At 41.7% G+C, this 20,904-nt stretch overlaps 1 protein-coding gene across 6 annotated transcripts in view; it reads right to left on the bottom strand.

Moving 5' to 3' along the window:
• CAPN6 (calpain 6) overlaps positions 1–20,904 on the bottom strand; it is a 72,376-nt gene that overhangs the window by 37,488 nt on the left and 13,984 nt on the right. For 5 of the 6 annotated variants that reach the window (XM_053373832.1, XM_053373828.1, XM_053373829.1 and 2 more), the window contains one exon: positions 17,674–17,847. In XM_053373832.1, the coding sequence (XP_053229807.1) occupies positions 17,674–17,841 (168 nt within the window). In that variant the 5' untranslated portion in view covers positions 17,842–17,847. Of the gene's footprint in view, positions 1–2,600; positions 2,789–17,673; positions 17,848–20,904 lie in introns of those variants that run through there. The other variant, XM_053373831.1, reaches the window with a different exon arrangement.

Here is a 20,904-nt window from a genome sequence, read left to right as displayed (position 1 = left end):
ACAGACGCTTCAGGTTACAGACGCTTCAGGTCACAGACTCTGCTAACCCAGAAATAGTACCTCGGGTTAAGAACTTTGCTTCAGGATGAGAACAGAAATTGTGCTCCGGTGGCGCGGCAGCAGCAGGAGGCCCCATTAGCTAAAGTGGTGGCTCAGGTTAAGAACAGTTTCAGGTTAAGAACGGACCTCCAAAATGAATTAAGTACATAACCAGAGTTACCACTGTATAAATAAATCTATGCACATAGAAAACTAGCTAGGGCAGAACGCTTTGCCTGACACCCAGCTTTCAGTATGGAGGGATTTTTTAAAATATATTTATTATTTGCTACAGTCGTCCCCTGGTTGTCAAACACCCTGGAACTCAGACTGCCTTCTTGACCATTTGACCCACTATTGGCCTCGTCCGCTCAATCCGCCAGACCCTGTCTTTGTATGCAGGGGCTAGTCACTGAGGGTTTGAGACCCATCAGCTACCAGCCAGTCAAGGCTGTTCCCCGGGGTGTGGCTGCTGTCACATACTGGCAGCTTCTCGGAGCCACAGGTGAGAGCTGAATGCAGGGTGGAGGCCAAAGGTGTACAAACTACCCCAGAAGGAGCAATATGTGTCCCCCACCAGGGGTACTACCTCTCCCCCAACACCCTATACACCTCTAATTGTATAAAGAAATGTGTAAAGTTCAAACTAAAGAAATGTGGAAAGTTGAACTTGAGATTGGGGTGGGGGGGAATGAGAAACTGTGAGAAACTGCAATGGATTATTTGCCCTGAGCTACAATCCTTTTCTAAATTCAGAGAAGTCTGCTCTTAAACTCTCTCACGGAGCATTTAAAGTTTAGGCGGGCAAAGACGCAAGGGGTTGCTAGCCAACCGCAGCAGACGGCAATATCAAAAGCTATAACTGGTGTTTATTTTGCAAGCTTCACAACTGATGAGAACAAATTTAAGAGATCCCAGAGCTCACCGTGAGGCTTGCTACAGTCATAAAAATGTAGTACATTGTGTCATAAACCACACATTGTTTAATTTATGGTATTCAAAGCAACATTTTATAATGCCTTAGATCCAAGAACATTTGGGAAACTTTTGCTCGTTCCCGAGGACCTTCCTATGGCTGTCCTATACCTAATCTTTTTCAGAGGCTCATAGCAGAGTGGTTTGAAGTATTTCATTGCCTCGTGGTGGCAGTCTATGCCCAGGGATCTCACGCACGCAACCACAATCAAATTATCAGCACATCGGAAGAGTTTGCTTAGCCCCGAGACATGAAGCTAGTTGTGAATGGAACAGCTGGAGAATCTTGGAACTTGTAACGCAGAATGAATTGCAACAGTCGAAACCACCAGAGATCAGAAAAGAGGGAGTTCCACAACTTTTGGGCTTATTCTTATTGCGAATGGAGAATCCCTCCAATATTTAGTGATGATATAATTTATCTGCTGGGATAAAACACAGGTGGTTTTGCTTACAAATGATCTAACTAACGGTAGCTCAGCTATTTCTTCTATGTAAATATGTAAAAATGAAAGAGCTGTGTGCTGTCAGAAAAAAACCCCTATTAATTCTGGCCTATGTTTAACGAGTAATAAATAAGGTGCAGACTCATAACATTGCTTTGTTATATTGTCATCTGGTTTGAAGTTCAGTCAGTTTATTCTGTATTGCCAAACTGAGAGATGTCTGGAAGAATTGTCTTCAGTAGGCTGAAGCCGCAAAAATAAGCTTTCTGAAATGATGATTAATGAGATGCTGCATAAGCGATTCAGCCTCATATCTCCCTGCCTTCCCCCACCCTGGCCTTTTCCTGGGCAATGCTATTATGATCCTTGAGTTGCTTATTTCTTTATAGTGAAATGCAAACCCTAATGAAGCCAGAACCACCTTTGGCTTTAATGGGGTCAAGATGTCATTCTCTATCGATTCCATAGCATCAGCAAGTCAGATATTGCAGTATTACATGTGAGGACAATAATTTGTGGTAGAGGGTGGACTGGAGCAAAGGTGGGAGATTGTCAATATATTCAGTTGCCTGTGCCCCTTCAGGGCTCACCTCCACTGAGTCACAGACAGAGAGGACACTCACTGCTTTCACACCCACAAACTTTGAAACACACACGTAGATATCAACACATGCATTGTGGTGCAGTAACTAGAGTGCTGGGCTAGGAGACCAGGATTCAAATCCCCACTAAGCCATAAAACTCACAGGGTAACCTCGGGCCCATCACTGTCTCTTAGTCCGCTCTACCTTCCGGAATGTTGTGAAGATAGAATGGAGAGTACACCATCCTTGTACACCACCTTGTACACCATGTACACCACCTTGACTCCTTGGATGAAAGGTGTGATTATAGAAAGAAGAAGAAGGAAGAGAAGGAGGAGGAGGAGGAGGAGGAGGCAAACACATATATGCAAGCATGTGTATTTATGAAAGCTCATCCATTTCTGAGTCACACCCACAAAAGTATTTGCTGTACGGACTGCCGTACTGTGAAACCGAGTGTCCCTGTGCCTGTTCAGACACACCCTTGGGTATGCTCTCATGTTAATAACTACATGCATACATACATATACATTCACACAAAACACAAGTAATTTACCTTCTTGGTTGTGGTGCTGAAAGTGACAACGATATATGCAACAGTCAGCTGCATGATGAGGATTAGAGGTCGTCGTAAGCATGCCGATTTCATTAACCGCCCCATGGCAAAAGAGTTAAGGCACAGGAACGAGTTGTGTGTCCGTGCTCTTGGCTGGATCTGACTCTCACTCTTCTCTTCTCTTCTCTTCACTAGGTAAGCTATCAGAGAAGGCTTTAAGAGGGACCCTGAAACTGCAAACTCCTCCCATAGTCAAGGACTTCCAACACCAGCGAGCCTGGCACCTGCAGACTGGGGCCAATCACAGAATTCGCTAGCGAGATAAAATCTCTTCCTTGCTTGGAAAATGACACACATTGCATCCTTGGCATTTCCAGGAGGGCTTAAATGTTCCTGTGCTTGAAAGCCTTGGTAGCTATTTCCAAGCAATGCTAAGAAGACTGACCCTGAAAGTGACATGACCCAACATAATATTGTTTCATATTCACTTTTACCCATCATGCTACTATCCAGCTTCTAACTCCTGCCAATCTATGCATCCCCATCATGTCTGATTTCTTTTTGTTTTAAGCAAAAGTCTGTATAAACTAACCAACTGGAGACCATTTCTCTCCTGCAGAGCATGCTCAGTCCAAACTGACAGCATCTATGGCAAAACATATTACTTGTGTACAGTGCACAAGACCACCTTCTGCAGCAATTAAAATTTACTTAGCTTCAACCTCTTTCCATTGCAGAAGCAGCAATTATTTATCTTATACCGCTTTCACCCTCTTAAGCTAACCACTTTTATCTATCTAGGAGAGTCCCGGTCTCTCTCATTTTTTCCTAGTACCTGTTCTTTTTAAAACTGTAAGAAGTATTATGGCACTTTAAAGACTAACCAGTTTATTATGCCCTAAGCTTTCAGGCACTACAGTTCAGTTTTTCAGATGCATAAAAGTGTTGTCCTGAATTGCAGGCCCAAGGTTGCATGGGGATTGTAAAAAGAGAGCTCCCAAGGAAATGAAAAGAAGAAAAGTGAAGTGATAATTTCGTACTTAACAATGGTAATTCACAAAACAATTTCTGATGTCACAGATATCCTGGCATTGACATTGGCACACTAGATTTGGTATTTTTTAAGAACAATGTTGTGCCTACGACAGAATCCTGCAGCACCCTATTTGTCACTTTTTCCCAGAATGATAAGGAACCATTTGTGACTGCTCTTTGAAATTAGTCAGTCAACTAGCTACAAATCCAATTAACAGTTACCTTGTCCAGCCCACATTTTACCAGGTTCACAAGAATATCACTGGCAGGTTGTCAAAAACCTTACTGAAATCAAGATGTCCACGGCATTTCCCTGATCCTCCAAGCTTGTAACTTCATCAAAAAGACATGTGGTTTGTCTGGCATGACTTGTTTTTGAGAAACACATATTGGGTCTTAGTAATCACATGATACTTTTCTAATTGCTTACAGAGCAACTGTTTCATTATCTGTTCTAGGGCCTTCCCTGGTATCAACATCAAGCTCACTGGTTGGTAGTTTCCTGGGTCTTCTTTCCCCACTTTTTTTTTTAAAGATCGGGACAACATTTGCCTGCTTCCGGTCTGCAGGAACCTCACCTGTTTTCCAGTGACAAGTGTCATCTTACACTTTCTGCTGCACCTACCCATCACTTTCTTTCACAAAAGTCCTATCTTTTGGGGAAATATTTTTTGTGCAAAAGCTCAAAATTCACAAGTATGTGACTGAAGCCTACTCAAAAAGCAACCTTCTGGAGACGCACTAAGTTTCTAAATAGGGAAAAATTGAAATAGTTGATCTTTAAAACAACATTCCTTCAGTTTCACTTGCCAGAGGGCATCTCTGAAAATATTGACAGGAAAAGAGTTGTTTCCCCCCTCTTAATTAGCATTTTCAGCATAGCCAGTAGAGTCACAGCTCATTAGGCAGAACTCTGCATAAGCGTTAATATCACTACGCAAATTTACTCTATATAGCAGCACAAGTCTACAGGGGTAGCCTGCTGATGAATATGAACTCTTCTGCATTTTTGCAAACACTTGCAAATGTCAATGTTTTTAATGTGGGGTGGGGAATGGATGAACAAATTTAATGGTCAGAAACAAGCTGAAGTATATTTGACTGGAAGGTTGATAGCATGGTGAAGCTTCATGTTTTCAAGGCCTGAGCTACAACAGGAAGAACGATATGCTAGCAGTCTCTTGCTGCTTTCTACCAAGACAGCCAGTCTCTAAGCAAAATAATGAATGAATACAAATCTAATGTTAGAAATGGCAATAATAAGAAGCCAGTGACATTTTCTCAGGACATCTCTCAGGACATTTTACTACTGACCTGAATGTTCTACATGAACAATCTATGGAACCCAACCTTCCGCTGAATGCCACTCTACAGTAAATACATTCCAGAGGGTGAAAGCAATGTGAAACTGCAGCATTAAAATTTATTTATTTTTAATTTAAATTTTTATTAACATAACATAAAAAATGCCAATGAAAACCCCCACGATTATCAAAATTGCAGAACTGTAGTACAGAGGTTATATTTTTCAAATAAATAGAAAGAAGATGATATAGAAAAATAAAAGCATTATGAAAGCCAAATTTTGCAGTTTGGTTGCGGGAAGACAGTTTTGTATATCTAAAATTGACACGTAAGAAATGAAATCCCACCAAACGGTGCAGAAATGTTTCCAAGTCTTCCTCAGCTATGTAATTGTGAGCTATTTTCAATGCAATAGGCAGATAATCTTCCTAAATTAGAATTTATCACGATGTTTTATTTTATTGCAGTTTTGAACTGATAGCTATTACCAGCCATGATGTCTTTTAGAGGAAAGATAGGATAAAAAACTAAATGGATAAACAAACAAACAGAATGAATCTAGGGTTGGTGTGTTATCATGAAAAGATGATTTGAGCATATTACATCGATCCTGACCTGACTGCACTGGCTACCAATTAGTTTCCGGGCCCAATTCAAAGTGCTGGTTGTGACCTATAAAGCCTTAAATGGCTCAGGACCCAATACCTCAAGGACCGCTTCTACCTATTTGAACCAACCTAGAACCGGCAAGGATAAGAAGAAGCTCTTCTTTGTGTGCCCCTTCACGAGAGATTCAGAAGGTTGCAACATGAGAATGGGGCTTTTCTGTGGTAGCTCCCTGCTTGGAGGATGCCCTCCCCAGGGAGGCTCACCTGGTGCCTTCATTATACATCTTTAGGTGCCAGGCAAAAACATTCCTCTTCCCCCAGGCATTTGTCTAATTAAACAATACATGGCCTTCTAAATTGTGTATGCGTCTACGGAGTGGATGAAACTGTTTTTGTTTGTTAGTGTTATGATTTTTTGTGTTTTTATATTGTAAACTGCCCTGTAATCTTCAGATGAAGGGCAGTATAGAAACTTAACACAGTGGTACCTCGGGTTACATACACTTCAGGTTACATACGCTTCAGGTTACAGACCCTGCTAACCCAGAAATAGTGCTTGAAGTTAAGAACTTTGCTTCAGGATGAGAACAGAAATTGTGCTCTGGTGGCGCGGCAGCAGCAGGAGGTCTTATTAGCTAAAGTAGTGTCTCAGGTTAAGAACAGTTTCAGGTTAAGAACAGACCTCCAAAATGAATTAAGTATGTACCCAGAGGTACCACCGTATGCAGAAACTGCCTTCTTGACCATTTGACTCACTATTGGCCTCGTCCGCTCAATCCGCCAGACCCTGTCTTTGTATGCAGGGGCTAGTCCTTAACTCAGTGAACCCCTTGAATGATACCCATGGTGGCCCCTCACATGGTCGACAGCTGCCTGAGGGAAGAACAGCGTAGCAGACAGGAGTGGCTCTCCATTTGTGGAATGCTCTTCCCAGGAAGGTTCAGGTGGCACCTTCATTATGCACCTTTACATGCCAGGCAAAAACATTTCTCTTCAACCAGGCCTTTGGCTAATTGGCACTTGATGCCCTTTTAAATGTATTGTGGAAGGGGGGATTATTGGGTTGTCTTGTTTTTATCATGTATTTTAGGTTTTGTATACTGTAATTTTTAGTTGTGAACAGCCCTGAGATCTACGGGTATAGGCAGTCCTCTTTTCCTAGAAAAAGAGGTGCTGGAACTTACCATAATTGCCTCCCTTGTTCTCTTAGAATGGCAATTGTTATTATTCACAAAATAAAATACAATGATAAATAAATAACAAAATAATAATACAGTGGTACCTCAGGTTACATACGCTTCAGGTTACATACGCTTCAGGTTACAGACTCCGCTAACCCAGAAATGGTGCTTCAGGTTAAGAACTTTGCTTCAGGATGAGAACAGAAATCGTGCTCTGGCGGCGCGGCAGCAGCAGGAGGCCCCATTAGCTAAAGTGGTGCTTCAGGTTAAAAACAGTTTCAGGTTAAGAACGGACCTCTGGAATGAATTAAGTACTTAACCCGAGGTACCACTGTAATAGTTTTCATGACTGAGTGCTTAGATAGGGTGCAGGACCTCCTGAGGTTGGGCAAAATGTTAGGCAAGGCCTTAATTTTTTTGTGAGATTTAGCCAAGATAGGCAGGTTTTGCCTATTGCTTAAAAACAAAAAACAGAAAGAGGGAGAGGAGGAGGAAAAGATGTTGTTCAACATTTCAACATGATTGGTGGCCTAACTTAAAAATAAATAGCAATTATTCTCTATTGGAGATAAGGGCTGAAAGCACCCTGGACTCAGATTTTGGCAGGGGTTGGTGGCTACAGCAGAAATGATTAAGTAAGATGCCAAAAAGAATTAAGTAAGCAAAGGAAAATGTGTGTTTTTGTTTGGCTATTTGGGTGGGACCCTGTGTACATGTCATGGAACTGGCTACTCAAACTCTATCTAGCCACTGGATTTGATTCAAGAGGAATAGACTCAGACAAAGAATGCAAAGTCCAAGACAAAACAAAGCAAATATATTCTTTAGAGTAACAACAGCTTCCAACTTCTAATAATATCTTCCTATACAAATACAGGGATGCGGGTGGTGCTGTTGTTTAAACTACTGAGCCTAGGGCTTGCCGATCGGAAGGTCGGCAGTTCGAATCCCCGCGGCGGGGTGAGCTCCCGTCGCTCTGTCCCTGCTCCTGCCAACCTAGCACTTTGAAAGCACGTCAAAGTGCAAGTAGATAAATAGGTACCGCTCCGGTGGGAAGGTAAACAGCGTTTCCGTGCGCTGCTCTGGTTCGCCAGAAGCGGCTTAGTCATGCTGGCCACATGACCCGGAAGCTGTATGCCGACTCCCTCAGCCAATAAAGCGAGATGAGCGCCACAACCCCAGAGTCATTTGTGGCTGGACTTAACTGTCAGGGGTCCTTTACCTTTTTATACATATAAATGTGTAAGGCTTTCATCACTCAGTCTCCGTGGGAGGCTACTGTATATCATAATCCTGGTTTTGCATGAAGTCAGGGTTGGGCAGGGATGCAAAAGAGAAGGCAGGTTTTACAACTTCACTGGCTACGGCATGGGAGTTAAAAGGGCAAGAAGACTGAGAGTGGAAAGCTGTGGGAGTGGTCTGAACAGATTGGGAAGTGTTGTTGTTGCTGCTTTTGTTTTAACAAAGAGAAATAGCAAATATGGGTACAACACAGAAGACAACATCAAAAAGCCAGCATAACAGAGCCTGCCCCGACTCCCTTCTTTCTGAACTGAAACTTTGTCACTTCCGGGTTTGCCGCGTGCGTAACCCAAAGGATACGCAACCGGAGGTGTGCGTATCCAGAGGTACCACTGTACTTTAAACTGCTATTTCTCTGTCAGTACTTCTCTGCCGCTGACCACAGCTGAGCTTGAATAGAAGGATGTGAATGAAGCCAGAAGAGCAGGAACATACCTTGCATTCGCAGGAGCCTTAAATTCAGAGATCAGTGACCTTTTCAACTCTGAGGGCCACATTCCCATCTGAGCAACCTTCTGAGGGCCAAATGCCAGCAGTGGGTGAGGCCAGAGGCAAAACTGGGCAAAGCAACAAATGTGAATTTTACCTTTATACAGCACGTGCTCACACAGCTCTCTAGCAGGCAAGAGCCATGATCAGGACCAGTTAGGTGTTTAGCCTGGATAGGGGAATGTTCTGGGGAATGTTCTGAGGACTAGGCTTGAAGGTTCCTCCCCCTTGCTTCAGTCATTTTATTTATTTCCCACAAAATGCAGGTTCTTTTTTCTCCTTTTTTTGTGGCATACAATTTTGTACATACAAAATACAATTTTGGCATACAATTTTGTACTCCTTGCTTTAAATGATCTTGAGATTGCTAAGGTTAAAGTTGTGTTTGGTAGGAGGTAAAGCTGTGATTGCTTTGTTACACATACACATACCCCATACACACACACACACACACACACACGTTTGTGTGTGTGTATATGTATGTATGTATGTATGTATATGTATATATATATGTATACACACACAGCGCGTGCACACACACACACACAGCTGGCAATTTGACTACATTACAGCTGCATATTTGTGGCCTGCCGCCGCCACTGAAGATGCAGTTGCTATGGCAACGCATCTTAACAGCTTCCTTTTGTATGCCATATGCATCTCTGCAAGATAAGCCAACCTTCCTGGTTTATTTTTAAGCCACCACATGCGTTTAACACCTTCCTGTCTAGGGACAGCCTATCCAAGTCTAAGAGCAACCTGGAATATCTGTTTCAGCATAGCAGCAATATCGAGCTAAGGATCAATGAAGATGGATGGTTATGGGGAAGAAGAAAACAAAATTGTTGTATGATGACAGAGAAGGACTCTTCCATGTCTGATTGTACCATTAAAAGACCTTTTATTGGATTTTATAGAAATGTGTCACTTGCTCTGTGAGAGGCTAATAATCTCACATACTACTAATTTTCAAATAATAATTTATTGCTATTTATTTGAGTGATGGCATTTGAGAACCAAACATTATCTCTGAAGATATGGGAGAAGTTTTAGAGCAGAACAGGGTTATTTTATCTACAGTGGTACCTTGGTTTAAGAACAGTCCAGTTTAAGAACGATTTGGTTTACAAACTCCGCAAAACCGGAAATAGTGTCTTGGTTTGAGAACTTTACCTCGGTCTAAGAACGGAATTCAAACGGTGGAAGGGCACTAGCGGCAGGAGGACACATTAGGGAAAGCACGCCTCAGTTTAAGAACAGTTTTGGTTTAAGAACGGATTTCTGGAACAGATGAAGTTCGTAAACCAAGGTACCACTGTGTTAGCAATTGATTTAGTCACTGCAAGTTGATGCCAACTGAGGTATGTGTGTCTATTTTGGGGTTGTTTTAATAATAAATAATAATAATAATAATAATAATAATAATAATAATAATAATTTATTACTTATACCCGCCCATCTGGCCAGGCCTCCCCAGCCACTCTGGGCAGCTTCCAACAGGATTTTTAAAAATGCAGTAAAAGATCAAACATTAAAAACTTCCCTAAACATGATTTTAAAGATATGAATGGCAGAAGGTTTTAGATAGATCTCTTCCGTTCATAAAACTATTTAGCAATTCAATAACTGAGAGCCAGTACTACTCCAGCAGTTGAAAGGCATTTCAAATTGGAACATACCCACGTTCAAAAAGATGTTTCCAGAATTCAGAGGCTGGAACAAAATGACAATATTTGATTCATAATTTGCAAAATGCTGTTTCCATTCTCCCAGATTGCAGGTTCACATTAACAAAATAATAATAATCTAGCAAGTATCTCCCAGTGTTGAAAGGAAACTGGCCTGAGATCCATATTAATAAGATTCCTGAACTCTCTCCAATGCCTCAACAGAGGCTTGCCCTTCATTTAGAAACAGGTACTCTGTTCAAGTTGCTTCAAGCTCCCTGCCACAGGAACACTTTGCTTCTTCATTCTAAAACATGTTCGCTTCCTTGAGTAGTGAGAAGACTTGTTCAAACCCTACAGAATTTAGCTTCCTCTGTGTGAGAGAGCACTGGAATACAGTGATGTTACACCCCACCCCAATCTCTGAGCCCAGGGGTCCCAGGCTTCCTTGGAACGAGGGGCAACAGAAACTGTGGTGCCTTTAGGGCATATGGTTTATATATGCACATATACAACCTGAGCCTAACAGCATTAACACCCTAACAGATCTTGCTTCCCCACTAGGTTGCCAGGGGAGCCCCAAACATGTCTCTGACTCTCTAGCTTCTGCCCACTCTTCTCACTCAGCTCACAGACACTGCTTTCTGCCTATTGTCCTTCTAAGTACCAGCCAGGTGAGGGGGTTGGAAGATCCACCCATTAGCCAGAAGGGCACCATTACTTGGTTGTAGCTCTGGCAACCCAACTCATCCTTTTGGGATGCCGATAAGAATGCTTAAGTGGCCAGCTACAGGTTATCTCACAAAGGAACTTGTCTGATTAGTTCAACAATAGAATCCTCCATTAGACTTTAATACAGGACCCCAAGAACTGGAAGGGACTCAGATTGACCCCCCAAACCTGAAACAATACACAGCCTAGGACCCTCGTACCTACGGGACCGCCTCTCCCGGTATGCCCCACGGAGGACCTTAAGGTCCATAAATACCAACACCCTAGAGGTCCCGGGCCCTAAGGAAGTCAAATTAGCCTCAACCAGAGCCAGGGCCTTTTCAACACTGGCTCCAGCCTGGTGAAACACTCATCTCGTGACACCAGGGCCCTGCGGGATCTCATTTCTTTCCGCAGGGCCTGTAAGACAGAGTTGTTCTGCCTGGCCTTTGGCTTAGAATCAGTTTGATTCCCTCCCCCTCTTTCTTTTTTCCTTTCTCCTCCTGTGATGAGGCTGCATTTTAATGTTTTAATGTTGTATTTTAATCTTGTTTTTAAGTTGTATTTCAAACAACTTGTTTTATTATTGGTTGTTAGCCGCCCTGAGCCCTGCCTTGGCTGGGGGGGCAGGGTATAAATAAATGTAATAATTAATAATAATAATAATAATAATAATATGCAAGCAGTGGAAGCAAACAACCTCCAAGAGTAGACAGCAGAACTGCAGGTTCTGCAAGATTCCCACCCTTTGAAAAGCAACAGGATGGGTCCCTAAGGCCCCCTACTCCAAGCTGCTTCTACTCCAGGCAAACTCACAGCTCAAAACCTTGCCATTCTCTGTCTGAATTTCTCTGCCTCCCAATGAGAACTTGCATGTTCTCATTCAGCCCACATTCAGGAGGAGTAGAACACAAAGCAGAACAACAGCATGGAAAACAAAGGAGTGGAAATCTTGGGTGGGGGAACTGCTTGCCCTGATTTCCTAGTTCCTATTCTCAAGATAGCTTTAACAATCATACTGTTTTGACCGAACGCCATAATGAAACTAAATGAGAATATAAACAACCCAGCACGCAACTAAAATCCTAACACAGTAACATCTAAACAAAATACAGATGATGATTATATCAAGAGAGATCCTTTTGCATTTTAATAAAATGAAATGAAAGACATCTTTTGAGCAACCCCCCATTTAAAGATTTGTCTCTGGTGGCACCGTGGGTTAAACCACAGAGCCTAGGACTTGCCGATGGGAAGGTCGGCAGTTCGAATCCCCGCGACGGGGTGAGCTCCCGTTGCTCGGTCCCTGCTCCTGCCAACCTAGCAGTTCAAAAGCATGTCAAGTGCAAGTAGATAAATAGGTACCGCTCTGGCGGGAAGGTAAACGGCATTTCCGTGCGCTGCTCTGGTTCGCCAGAAGCGGCTTAGTAATGCTGGCCACATGACCCAGAAGCTGTACGCCGGCTCCCTTGGCCAACAAAGCAAGATGAGCGCCGCAACCCCAGAGTCGGTCACGACTGGACCCAATGGTCAGGGGTCCCTTTACCTTTACTTTAATCACAGCAAAGAAAAAAGAAGAGTCTCTCAGTAGCCATCTCAGAACCTCACTTGAAAGGGGGGTGTCAGTTTAAGTCCTTGAGGCCAAAGGCAGCCCTCCATCTTTCTTTCTGTCTGGACTTGGACTCTCTGCACGTCCCCCTTTTCACTAGCCCTGCTTCAGATATTCCTCAAGTGCTTTTGCCTGGCTAGAATTTGTCCTTGAACTGTGACTTGAGTAAAAAAAAAGGGGGTTTTGTATCATTCTGTCCCACCTACAGGGCACTTTGATACAGTGGATGGGGGACTTTGATACAAAACGTAAATTGTATGAGAATGGTAATTATTTAGAAAAAAATAATGAAAAAAACAATTTTTTATTGTGAGAGATCATAATCAGCCTTACAATTTGTTACTTAAAATCTAAATTACGTATCAAAACTAACAATGTTTATCACATATAGACTTTATGGCAGGTTTTCTTAACACAACATCAAAACTTATATTAATCTTTCCTCAAGCACCTATCCATATTTTTAAAAAACTTTGGAAAAACTTTAGAAAGCATAAGAACTCATGTTAGGTAGTCAAAAAATAGTAATTTAAACAAAATGCTTATAAAAAAACAAGATAATTACTTAACATTTAGCTTCTATTGCACATTATATGCACTGAAGTCAAAAGAAAAAGTATAAAGAGATGATGTTCGAGATGCGCCCTTTTGAGAAATTTGGTTTTGGCAACTGCAAAACAACATCCTTGAAATCAATGCTTGCCTTATCTTCTACAATGGGGAAGACAAACATACAAGATCCTGTTTTCCCCCGGAGATATGACACTTGATAATCAGATATTTAGAAATAACTTTGGCCATGTAGTAAACAACGGGTTTTTTTTCTTTTCAAATTTCATGAGTAGGAAATCAGTTTAGAGATTCCATGTAAACTTGTATATTGGGGAACTACTGTACACTAGCGGGGCACTTTTATACGTATCAATGTGCCCCGTGTCTTAGTGTATCAAAGTGCCCCAACGGACATTTTCAGAAAACTAACAATTAATAATAAAACCACTGAACGTACTTACGCTTACATGTAATCCTGATTACTGAGTAGGATAACTTACCTTTGGTATTTTTAAATCTTAACTAAATAACGTAAAACAGCGTTGGAACACTTTTACATTTCATGTAATTTTTCAGTTGGCCGCACTAAAAACACACCTACTCTCGTCAAATGCCAACAGGGAACTGGCAGGCGGCGTGGTCGCAACTGTCGTACTCACACATGTATGGACATGTTTTAGTGATGTCACAACACAAATAACGTTTCTTGATATTGAAATATTGTTGGTGTATCAATGTGTCCCTTGCATCAATGTGTCCCGCCTCCCCCTAGTTTGTTTTCATGGCTGAAATGAGTGTGTACTCTGATGGTGTTTCCTGCTTGGCAGGGGTTGGACTCGATGGCCCTTGTGGTCTCTTCCAACTCTATGATTCTATGATTCTATTATATGAGTTACGTTTGTTTCCTTGCCGTTTTTGACTTTGGCCCTGTCCACCCCTGGGCATGCAGCCCCAAGAAGGCTTCTCTTGAGGCAATGAGACTTTTGAGCTAAGAAAGATGCCACAGCCCTGAGGCAGACCAATAATGAATCTGAGGCATAGCTGTCAACTTTTCCCTTTTCTGGTGAGGAATCCTATTCGGAATAAAGGAATTCCCTTTAAAAAAGGTAAACGTTGACAGCTATGATCTGAGGAGGGAATTGAGAGGAAGGCAACCGATACTGAATTCTCATGGCTACCATCTTCAGTTCCATCCTGGGAGAAAGGGAGGGGGAACAGAATCATAGTAAATGAATACATGCCGACGGTTTCAACAACATCCATCCTGCGCAGTCAAAGACATTTGCTAAATAAGTGCAAAAATGTTCCCCTTATCAGAAATATTAGGACGCTGTTCTTTGTTTTCAGCATCTGCTAAAGAAAAAGTTGTTTAAGCAAGTTATGTAAATTTCACATGCAATATTATTTTAGAACGTGCTTTTTTTTAAGTGCTGGTTTTATTTATATGCATTTTTTAAGTGACCTTGTATTTAACATCTGATCGTACCAGTAATTATAGTATATGTTATGCAAACCACTTACAAGTAAATAACATGTTAAGTAGCATGTTCATTGTATTAAATAAATATAAATAAATAAATGTCAAACTAGAGCTGAGCCAAAATGATAAGAGCGGCAGAATGGAAATAGTACGGAGTGTGACTAATACAGATCGGAATTGAAATCAATGTCATTTTACTGCAAGTTTAAATACAGTTTTGGTCCATGATAAAAGAGAGTCGTGCAATCCCTGATATTGTCTTGACTAACAAACCAGATTGGCTTAACAAACCAATGCATTATTAACATCAGCAACATCGCTACAGCTTGGACTCGAAATTCGCTGCCTGATTTGTGGTTTGAAGTTTCAAAAAGGAATATCTGAAAATAGTTTTTAATTTGAATTCTGAAACACTGCCCAATTTTAACCTGTGTGTGAAATTATATTTCACCTACATCAAAATATACTGGGATCAGTCCATATCTATGCTAGTGGTTCCCCAACTTTTTCGGGCCACTGTCCCACTTGGTTCTATAAACTCATCCCAAGCAGCCGCTACTCTATAAAAAACATTATTCAGAACAGCGGTTTGCACAACCCATGAAGGACACAATAAAATTCAAAACAGTAATTGCACATGTATTCAAAAGATAAATGTATGCAAAAATAAATATATGTTCTGATCTAATCTTGTAGCTAAAAAAAAAAAAAGAATATACGGGAAAAGAATATTGCATGAAAAATATTTTTAGGCATTCTTACTACCGAAAATACAAGGGTGAAGGAATTTCATACTATAAATTGTTTATATATAGATACTTCCAAAATATGCAAAAACCTTCAACTACCACAGATGTACAGTAACTAATTTATAAGACAATAATATTACCAATAATTGGCTATCTTGTGGCTTGTTACAACTCAGAATCATAAATACAAAAGAATGTGACTAAAGAAACCAAATTTGAAAGCGACAAGAGCAATAGAACTTTAAATATAAAACAAGTAAGGTGTTTCGCTTTAGGCTCTTGCCTAGTCAATTCTAAATAAGAAATCAGTGCACTCAGAAAAGCCCATCTACAGCACCTCCACAACTTACCGTATTTTTCGCTCTATAACACGCACCCGACCATAACACGCACATAGTTTTTAGAGGAGGAAAACAAGAAAAAAAATATTCTAAACAAAACAGTGGATGTATGATTTTTGTGTTCATGCTGTGGCCACAGACATGTGATCTGACAGTGAGTTTGGAGTAGCCCAATGCAAAAATCCTGAGGATCCATGTGGATCCGTACTTTGTAACCACGTTTTAAGTGGGGAGGGAAGGAAAAGCACTCAAGGGACAAGGAGCACGCGTGGGGTGGGTGGAGAAGGATGCTGCTAATAATGAAGAAGGGGGATATAAGGGGAGAAGGCTCCTCTCCTCTCCCACTTTGCTCCTTTAAAGCAAGCAGGCTCTGCTTTTCTTCCTCCTCCCCGCTCATCCCCGGCTTAGGGAGCTGAAAAACTTTGCTGCTATATAGCGAGCTGAGTGGGGAGGAGAGAGGGACCGAGAGCCTGCTTGCTTTAAAGGAACCAACTGGACAGGAGCCGCTTTCACTCGTGTAAATGGCTCCTCTCCTCTCCCGCTTTGCTCCTTTAAAGAAGCAGGCTCTCTGTCCCTCTCTCCTCCCCACTCAGCGGCTCTTCTCGCGCTTTGCTGTTTCAAAGCAAGCCACAGAGGAGGGAAGGAAGGGGAACCATGGATCCTCTGCTCACGACTGCAGCAGATCCCCCCTGCCACCCATAGGCATTCCCTCCATAACACGCACAGACATTTCCCCTTACTTTCTAGGAGGAAAAAAGTGAGTGTTATGGTGCAAAAAATACGGTAATGCTTAATGGGGTAGTGGAGGGGTGCCTCGGAGGCTTTGTAGATACCAGGGGTAGACATCAAGGGCACCATTGCATGTATAGGCACCATGCTGATGAGCCTTGCCTTTGGATTATAGCACAATTGCCCTTCTAGGGTGACGGTAGCAGTAGTAATAATAAATTATCCAGTTAAAACAAACATACCCTCTAAAAATTGAGTGGCAGTAATTAATACAAGGGCAATGAATAAAAGCATTTAATAAAAAGCTTCAGCATTTAAAAGTGGACAGAAATAAAAAATATCTAAAGCTTTTTTCCTTAAACATTGTCAAGATTAGGGCTACATCATTTGTTTCCTGGAGGAGAAAGTTGTGCAATCACAAGGGGCACAATTTGCACACATGATGTATCTCAATCATTTAAGATGATTTATTGAATCGTACTGATTTGCTGAATCCTGATGTAATTTCCCCATGAATAACTCCCCGCTCTCAAACAAAAACAACCCCACACACTATTAAAGCAACATTGGCCATGTGGGTCAATGATGCCAACTTTAAAAATGAAGATGAAACATTTTTATTATTTGTTTCAGCTGAGGATTGTTGAGTAGATAGTCTTATACAGGCATCCCCGAGGCTAGTGTCTCAGGTCAGGTCCTGGTGGAGAACAATAAAAGGCCCTCTGCACATGGTCAAAATCAGCCCTCCTTTACCAGCACTTAACATATCCCTGCAGTGACTCCAATCATGAAAAACTGTTCCTGACTCAAATCTGGCTTGAATTAATCCATACTCTCTCCCACCTCTTGGAAAAGAAGAACAAACATATATTGGCCCTGTGCAGATCTAATATATCTCATCCTATTAAGCCACAATATGCCCAAGCCTTGTCCACACAGTCCCTCTCTTTCCTCCTCCTGTCACAGCATGCCACACTTGAAGACCTCATGGGTTAATTAATCATTGATTCCTGCTTCATTAGAACTGGGAAACTGAGGTTACTGGGATTGGGGAAACTTATATCTGAATGCAATTTCACCCAACATGATCCTGGTAACCATAGATTCCTTGGTTCAGACATAACAGGGGACAACTGTTGGTTAACCCAGGAAATCTGGTGCACACCAAGAGGGAGCAAGGAAGAGGTGGTAAACAAGGCTTGGGCACAGCTTGTCTCAATAAACTGAGATACATTATGCCAAAGCCAGGCCATTAAGAGGTGAGCAAAAAAATAGAGATAATCAGACTCAAGTAGAATGGATACTTCACAAATACCTCTGGGCGTTTCCATTCCACTCTCCCCTGTGGAGGAACGTTGTAGAAGAGAGATGCATCGCAAGCTGGAAATTCAGGGTCTTCAAAGAGCTTGCCTTCTTCAAGGCATTGCCGCTTGAGTTCGAAGTAATTTTGGTCCTTGAAGGGTTTTGCCGTTGTAGAACGCATGGCGATCTGTCCAAAGCCAGATGAAGACAAATCGTTTTGTAAAAACTGTTTAACCAACGTATCAGTCTAAGACATGAGCAGCAAGAAGCAAATCCAGGGCAAGGCCGATAATCTTTACAAATGATGGATTGCAAATTAAAAGAGTAATAAAGAGCTATGTGCCTAAATACTGGTGGCATTCTCTCTCTTTCATGAAGGATGCCAGTGGGGGCTGGTCCACTGGGGCAAATGTTGAGGTGCTCCCCACCAACTTCATTCTGCTCTGAGCCAGTATAGCCTACTCTGATTCTTCGCAAATATAATCTGAAGTCTCTCCCCGTCATTTTCTACCTTGTCCCTTTAAACAGAGATTCTAGCGATATGAACACTGCTTCTCTGGAGAAGAATTCAGCATAACCGCTGGCTCTTTGTGAATAATGCAGTACTTTTTTTGGACCATGCAATTGGGTGCCCATGGGCCTTTCTATTGGGATTGACACCCTCCCAGAAAAGCAGCTGGCCGTGAACCTTATTACTGCATCATTCACATGCAACCCACAACTTTTTAGCATCACACCATGGTGAAATGATTTCCGTGCCACGATTACCTTGTTCAATGTATAATTAATGTTAATATTAGGGAGGCATCTTCATTGCATTGTTTTCGTCTGCCTAATTTTTTGTTGTTGTTTAGGCCAGCTGAATCATAGAATCAGAGAATTGTATAGTTGGAAGGGACCCTGAAGATCTTCTAGTCCAACCCCCTGCAATGCAGGAATATGCAGTTGTCCCATACGGGGCTCAAACCCACAACACTGGAATTATCAGCACCATGCTTTAACCAACTGAGCTGTCCAACTAAGCCAGGCATGTAATTTTATTGTTTATATTTCTTTCTAAAACAGTTGATTTTTTAAGTATTTTTTTTTAATAGTGTTGTCTACTGCTTTTAAAGTTTTTTGGTTTTTTGGTTATTTTTAATAAAGGTATTAAACTCATGTAAGCTATTTTGCTAAACGAAATTTAAAACAAAATTCATCCTTTGGAACACATTACAAGAACAGAAAGCAGAAGGGCCTGGCATGCCAAAAGTCCCTAGTTTGATCCCCGGCAGCTTCAGGTAGGGCAATACTCCTGCCTGAAACCCTGGAGAGCTGTTGCCAGTCAGTGTAAACAATATTGCACTAGATGGAGCAATGGTCTGACTCAGTATGAGGCAGCTTGCCTCACTGAAGATCTCACTTCATGAATCTTATGATAACCACAAAGCTTACACTATAACAAATAGATTAATTTAAGGTTCCACAAGATTCTTTTTGTCCTCTCACACACACAAAGCAGTGCAAATTTGAGGTGGGGGTATAAAGACTGGACGTGGACCAAAAAGACATTGTCCTCTTGGGTAGGATGGAGATTGTTAGTTTGTGATACAACTCATTGGCATATTCTGATTAAAAAAAAACACCAAAACACTGCAGTGGAAAAACTGCAAATGCGTTTTATGAACATGTCCCAGCCTAAATCAGCTCAAGGGAAATATTCTCTCCATATGTCTGCAAACTGCTATGCCATAATTCACACAGGTAGGATTTTAATGGTCGTAACCCCACACCCCGTTTTCAGTACTCAGTACACAACACTGACTAGGAATCTCCTGAGGATTTCCGACAACATCATGGTTCAGTGCATATTATAAAAATGTGATCTAACAAGCTAAGGCTGCAGGGAAAAATAAGGTGTGACTTTGTGGGGTGGCGGTTGGGGGGGAGGGAGGAGAGGATGTAATTCTGTATGAGTTAATCACCACCACAGCTATCACAATGGGAGAGGGGCTATTCCTTCGATAATTAGAGTAGAAACGTAATCAACAGAAGCATCTGCTGCCCACAAACATTTATCGCAAGGTTATAACCTTGTACTAATCTTCTGTACTGTGTAAAAAGATCTACCTTGTTTATCTTATTCCACCTCCGCAGAACCTTTGCAAGACAACACGTTAATGAAACACAGCTTTACAGATATCCGCTGCACGGATCTGAAGGCCTCATTTAGAGTGGCCCATCAGCCAGCTCATTCATACGCGTAACGGCATATAGGAGCACATTACTGTCCTGAGCCGTGTAATGTCACCCAGAGGCGGGACTGGTACAACATTTGGGGCTTTTTAAACCTGGAGGGTGGAGGAGATGAGTAAGGGGGAAAGATGGATGCTTATAAAATTATGCATCCTATAGTACAGCAGGAATGGAGAAGCTGCAGCCCTCAAAATATTGCTGGAATAGAGCTTCCATGCTGGCTGTGGCTGATGTGAGTTGTAGTTCCACAACATTTGGAAGGACCCCACTCCCCCCCCCCCCCCATTCCTAGTGCAGAGACAGCGGGTGCGGAGAAGTTTCTCACTCTCTCACACAGAACCAGGGTTGGGGACCTAATTGTTAACAAACATATTGGTCAACATAATGCTCTCAGGCACACTCAAACACACACATTACGAAATGTTGGTGGTTCAGTTGAGAGTGCTGCAATGATATTATCCTATTTATTATATATTATGATCGTCATACAATTGCATTTAAGTGGGTTTTCCCCCTGTGCACTGCTTTGAGTCCAAATGGTATTTGGGGTAAATGTGGTATATAAATAAACTCAACATGACTAATGCCATCAAAAACATATAATCTGCTGGTTTTTAATTTCGGTCTTCAGTTTAATAGAAGATACATTTTAAAAAAATTTCTACAGGCTGCTTTTTAATCTAAGTACAGCTACGGCTTGATGAAATCAGTCAGTAATGCTGTTTGTTTTTAATTGCTGTGTATCTGTGATTTAAGGACTTTATTTTTTGTAGCCCCCTGAAGGAGGCTTTTAAACCATGATTGGTTGAAACAGGCTGAGTTGCCATAAAATGAACCCCCCCCCCAGCCTTTTGGCAAACACTCTAGGTTTGGGGCAGATTCAGGACAGATAAAAGGATGTACTTCTTTATACAATGTGTAGTTAAAAGCGATGAAATTTGCTACCGCAAGATGTGGTGATGCTGGCTACCTACTTAGAGCTTTAAAATAAATTAAGGACAGAATGGTC

Source organism: Podarcis raffonei, chromosome Z (assembly GCF_027172205.1).
Source record: "Podarcis raffonei isolate rPodRaf1 chromosome Z, rPodRaf1.pri, whole genome shotgun sequence".
Classification (NCBI taxonomy): Eukaryota; Metazoa; Chordata; class Lepidosauria; order Squamata; family Lacertidae; genus Podarcis; species Podarcis raffonei.
This window is presented reverse-complemented; position numbering and strand designations above follow the sequence as displayed.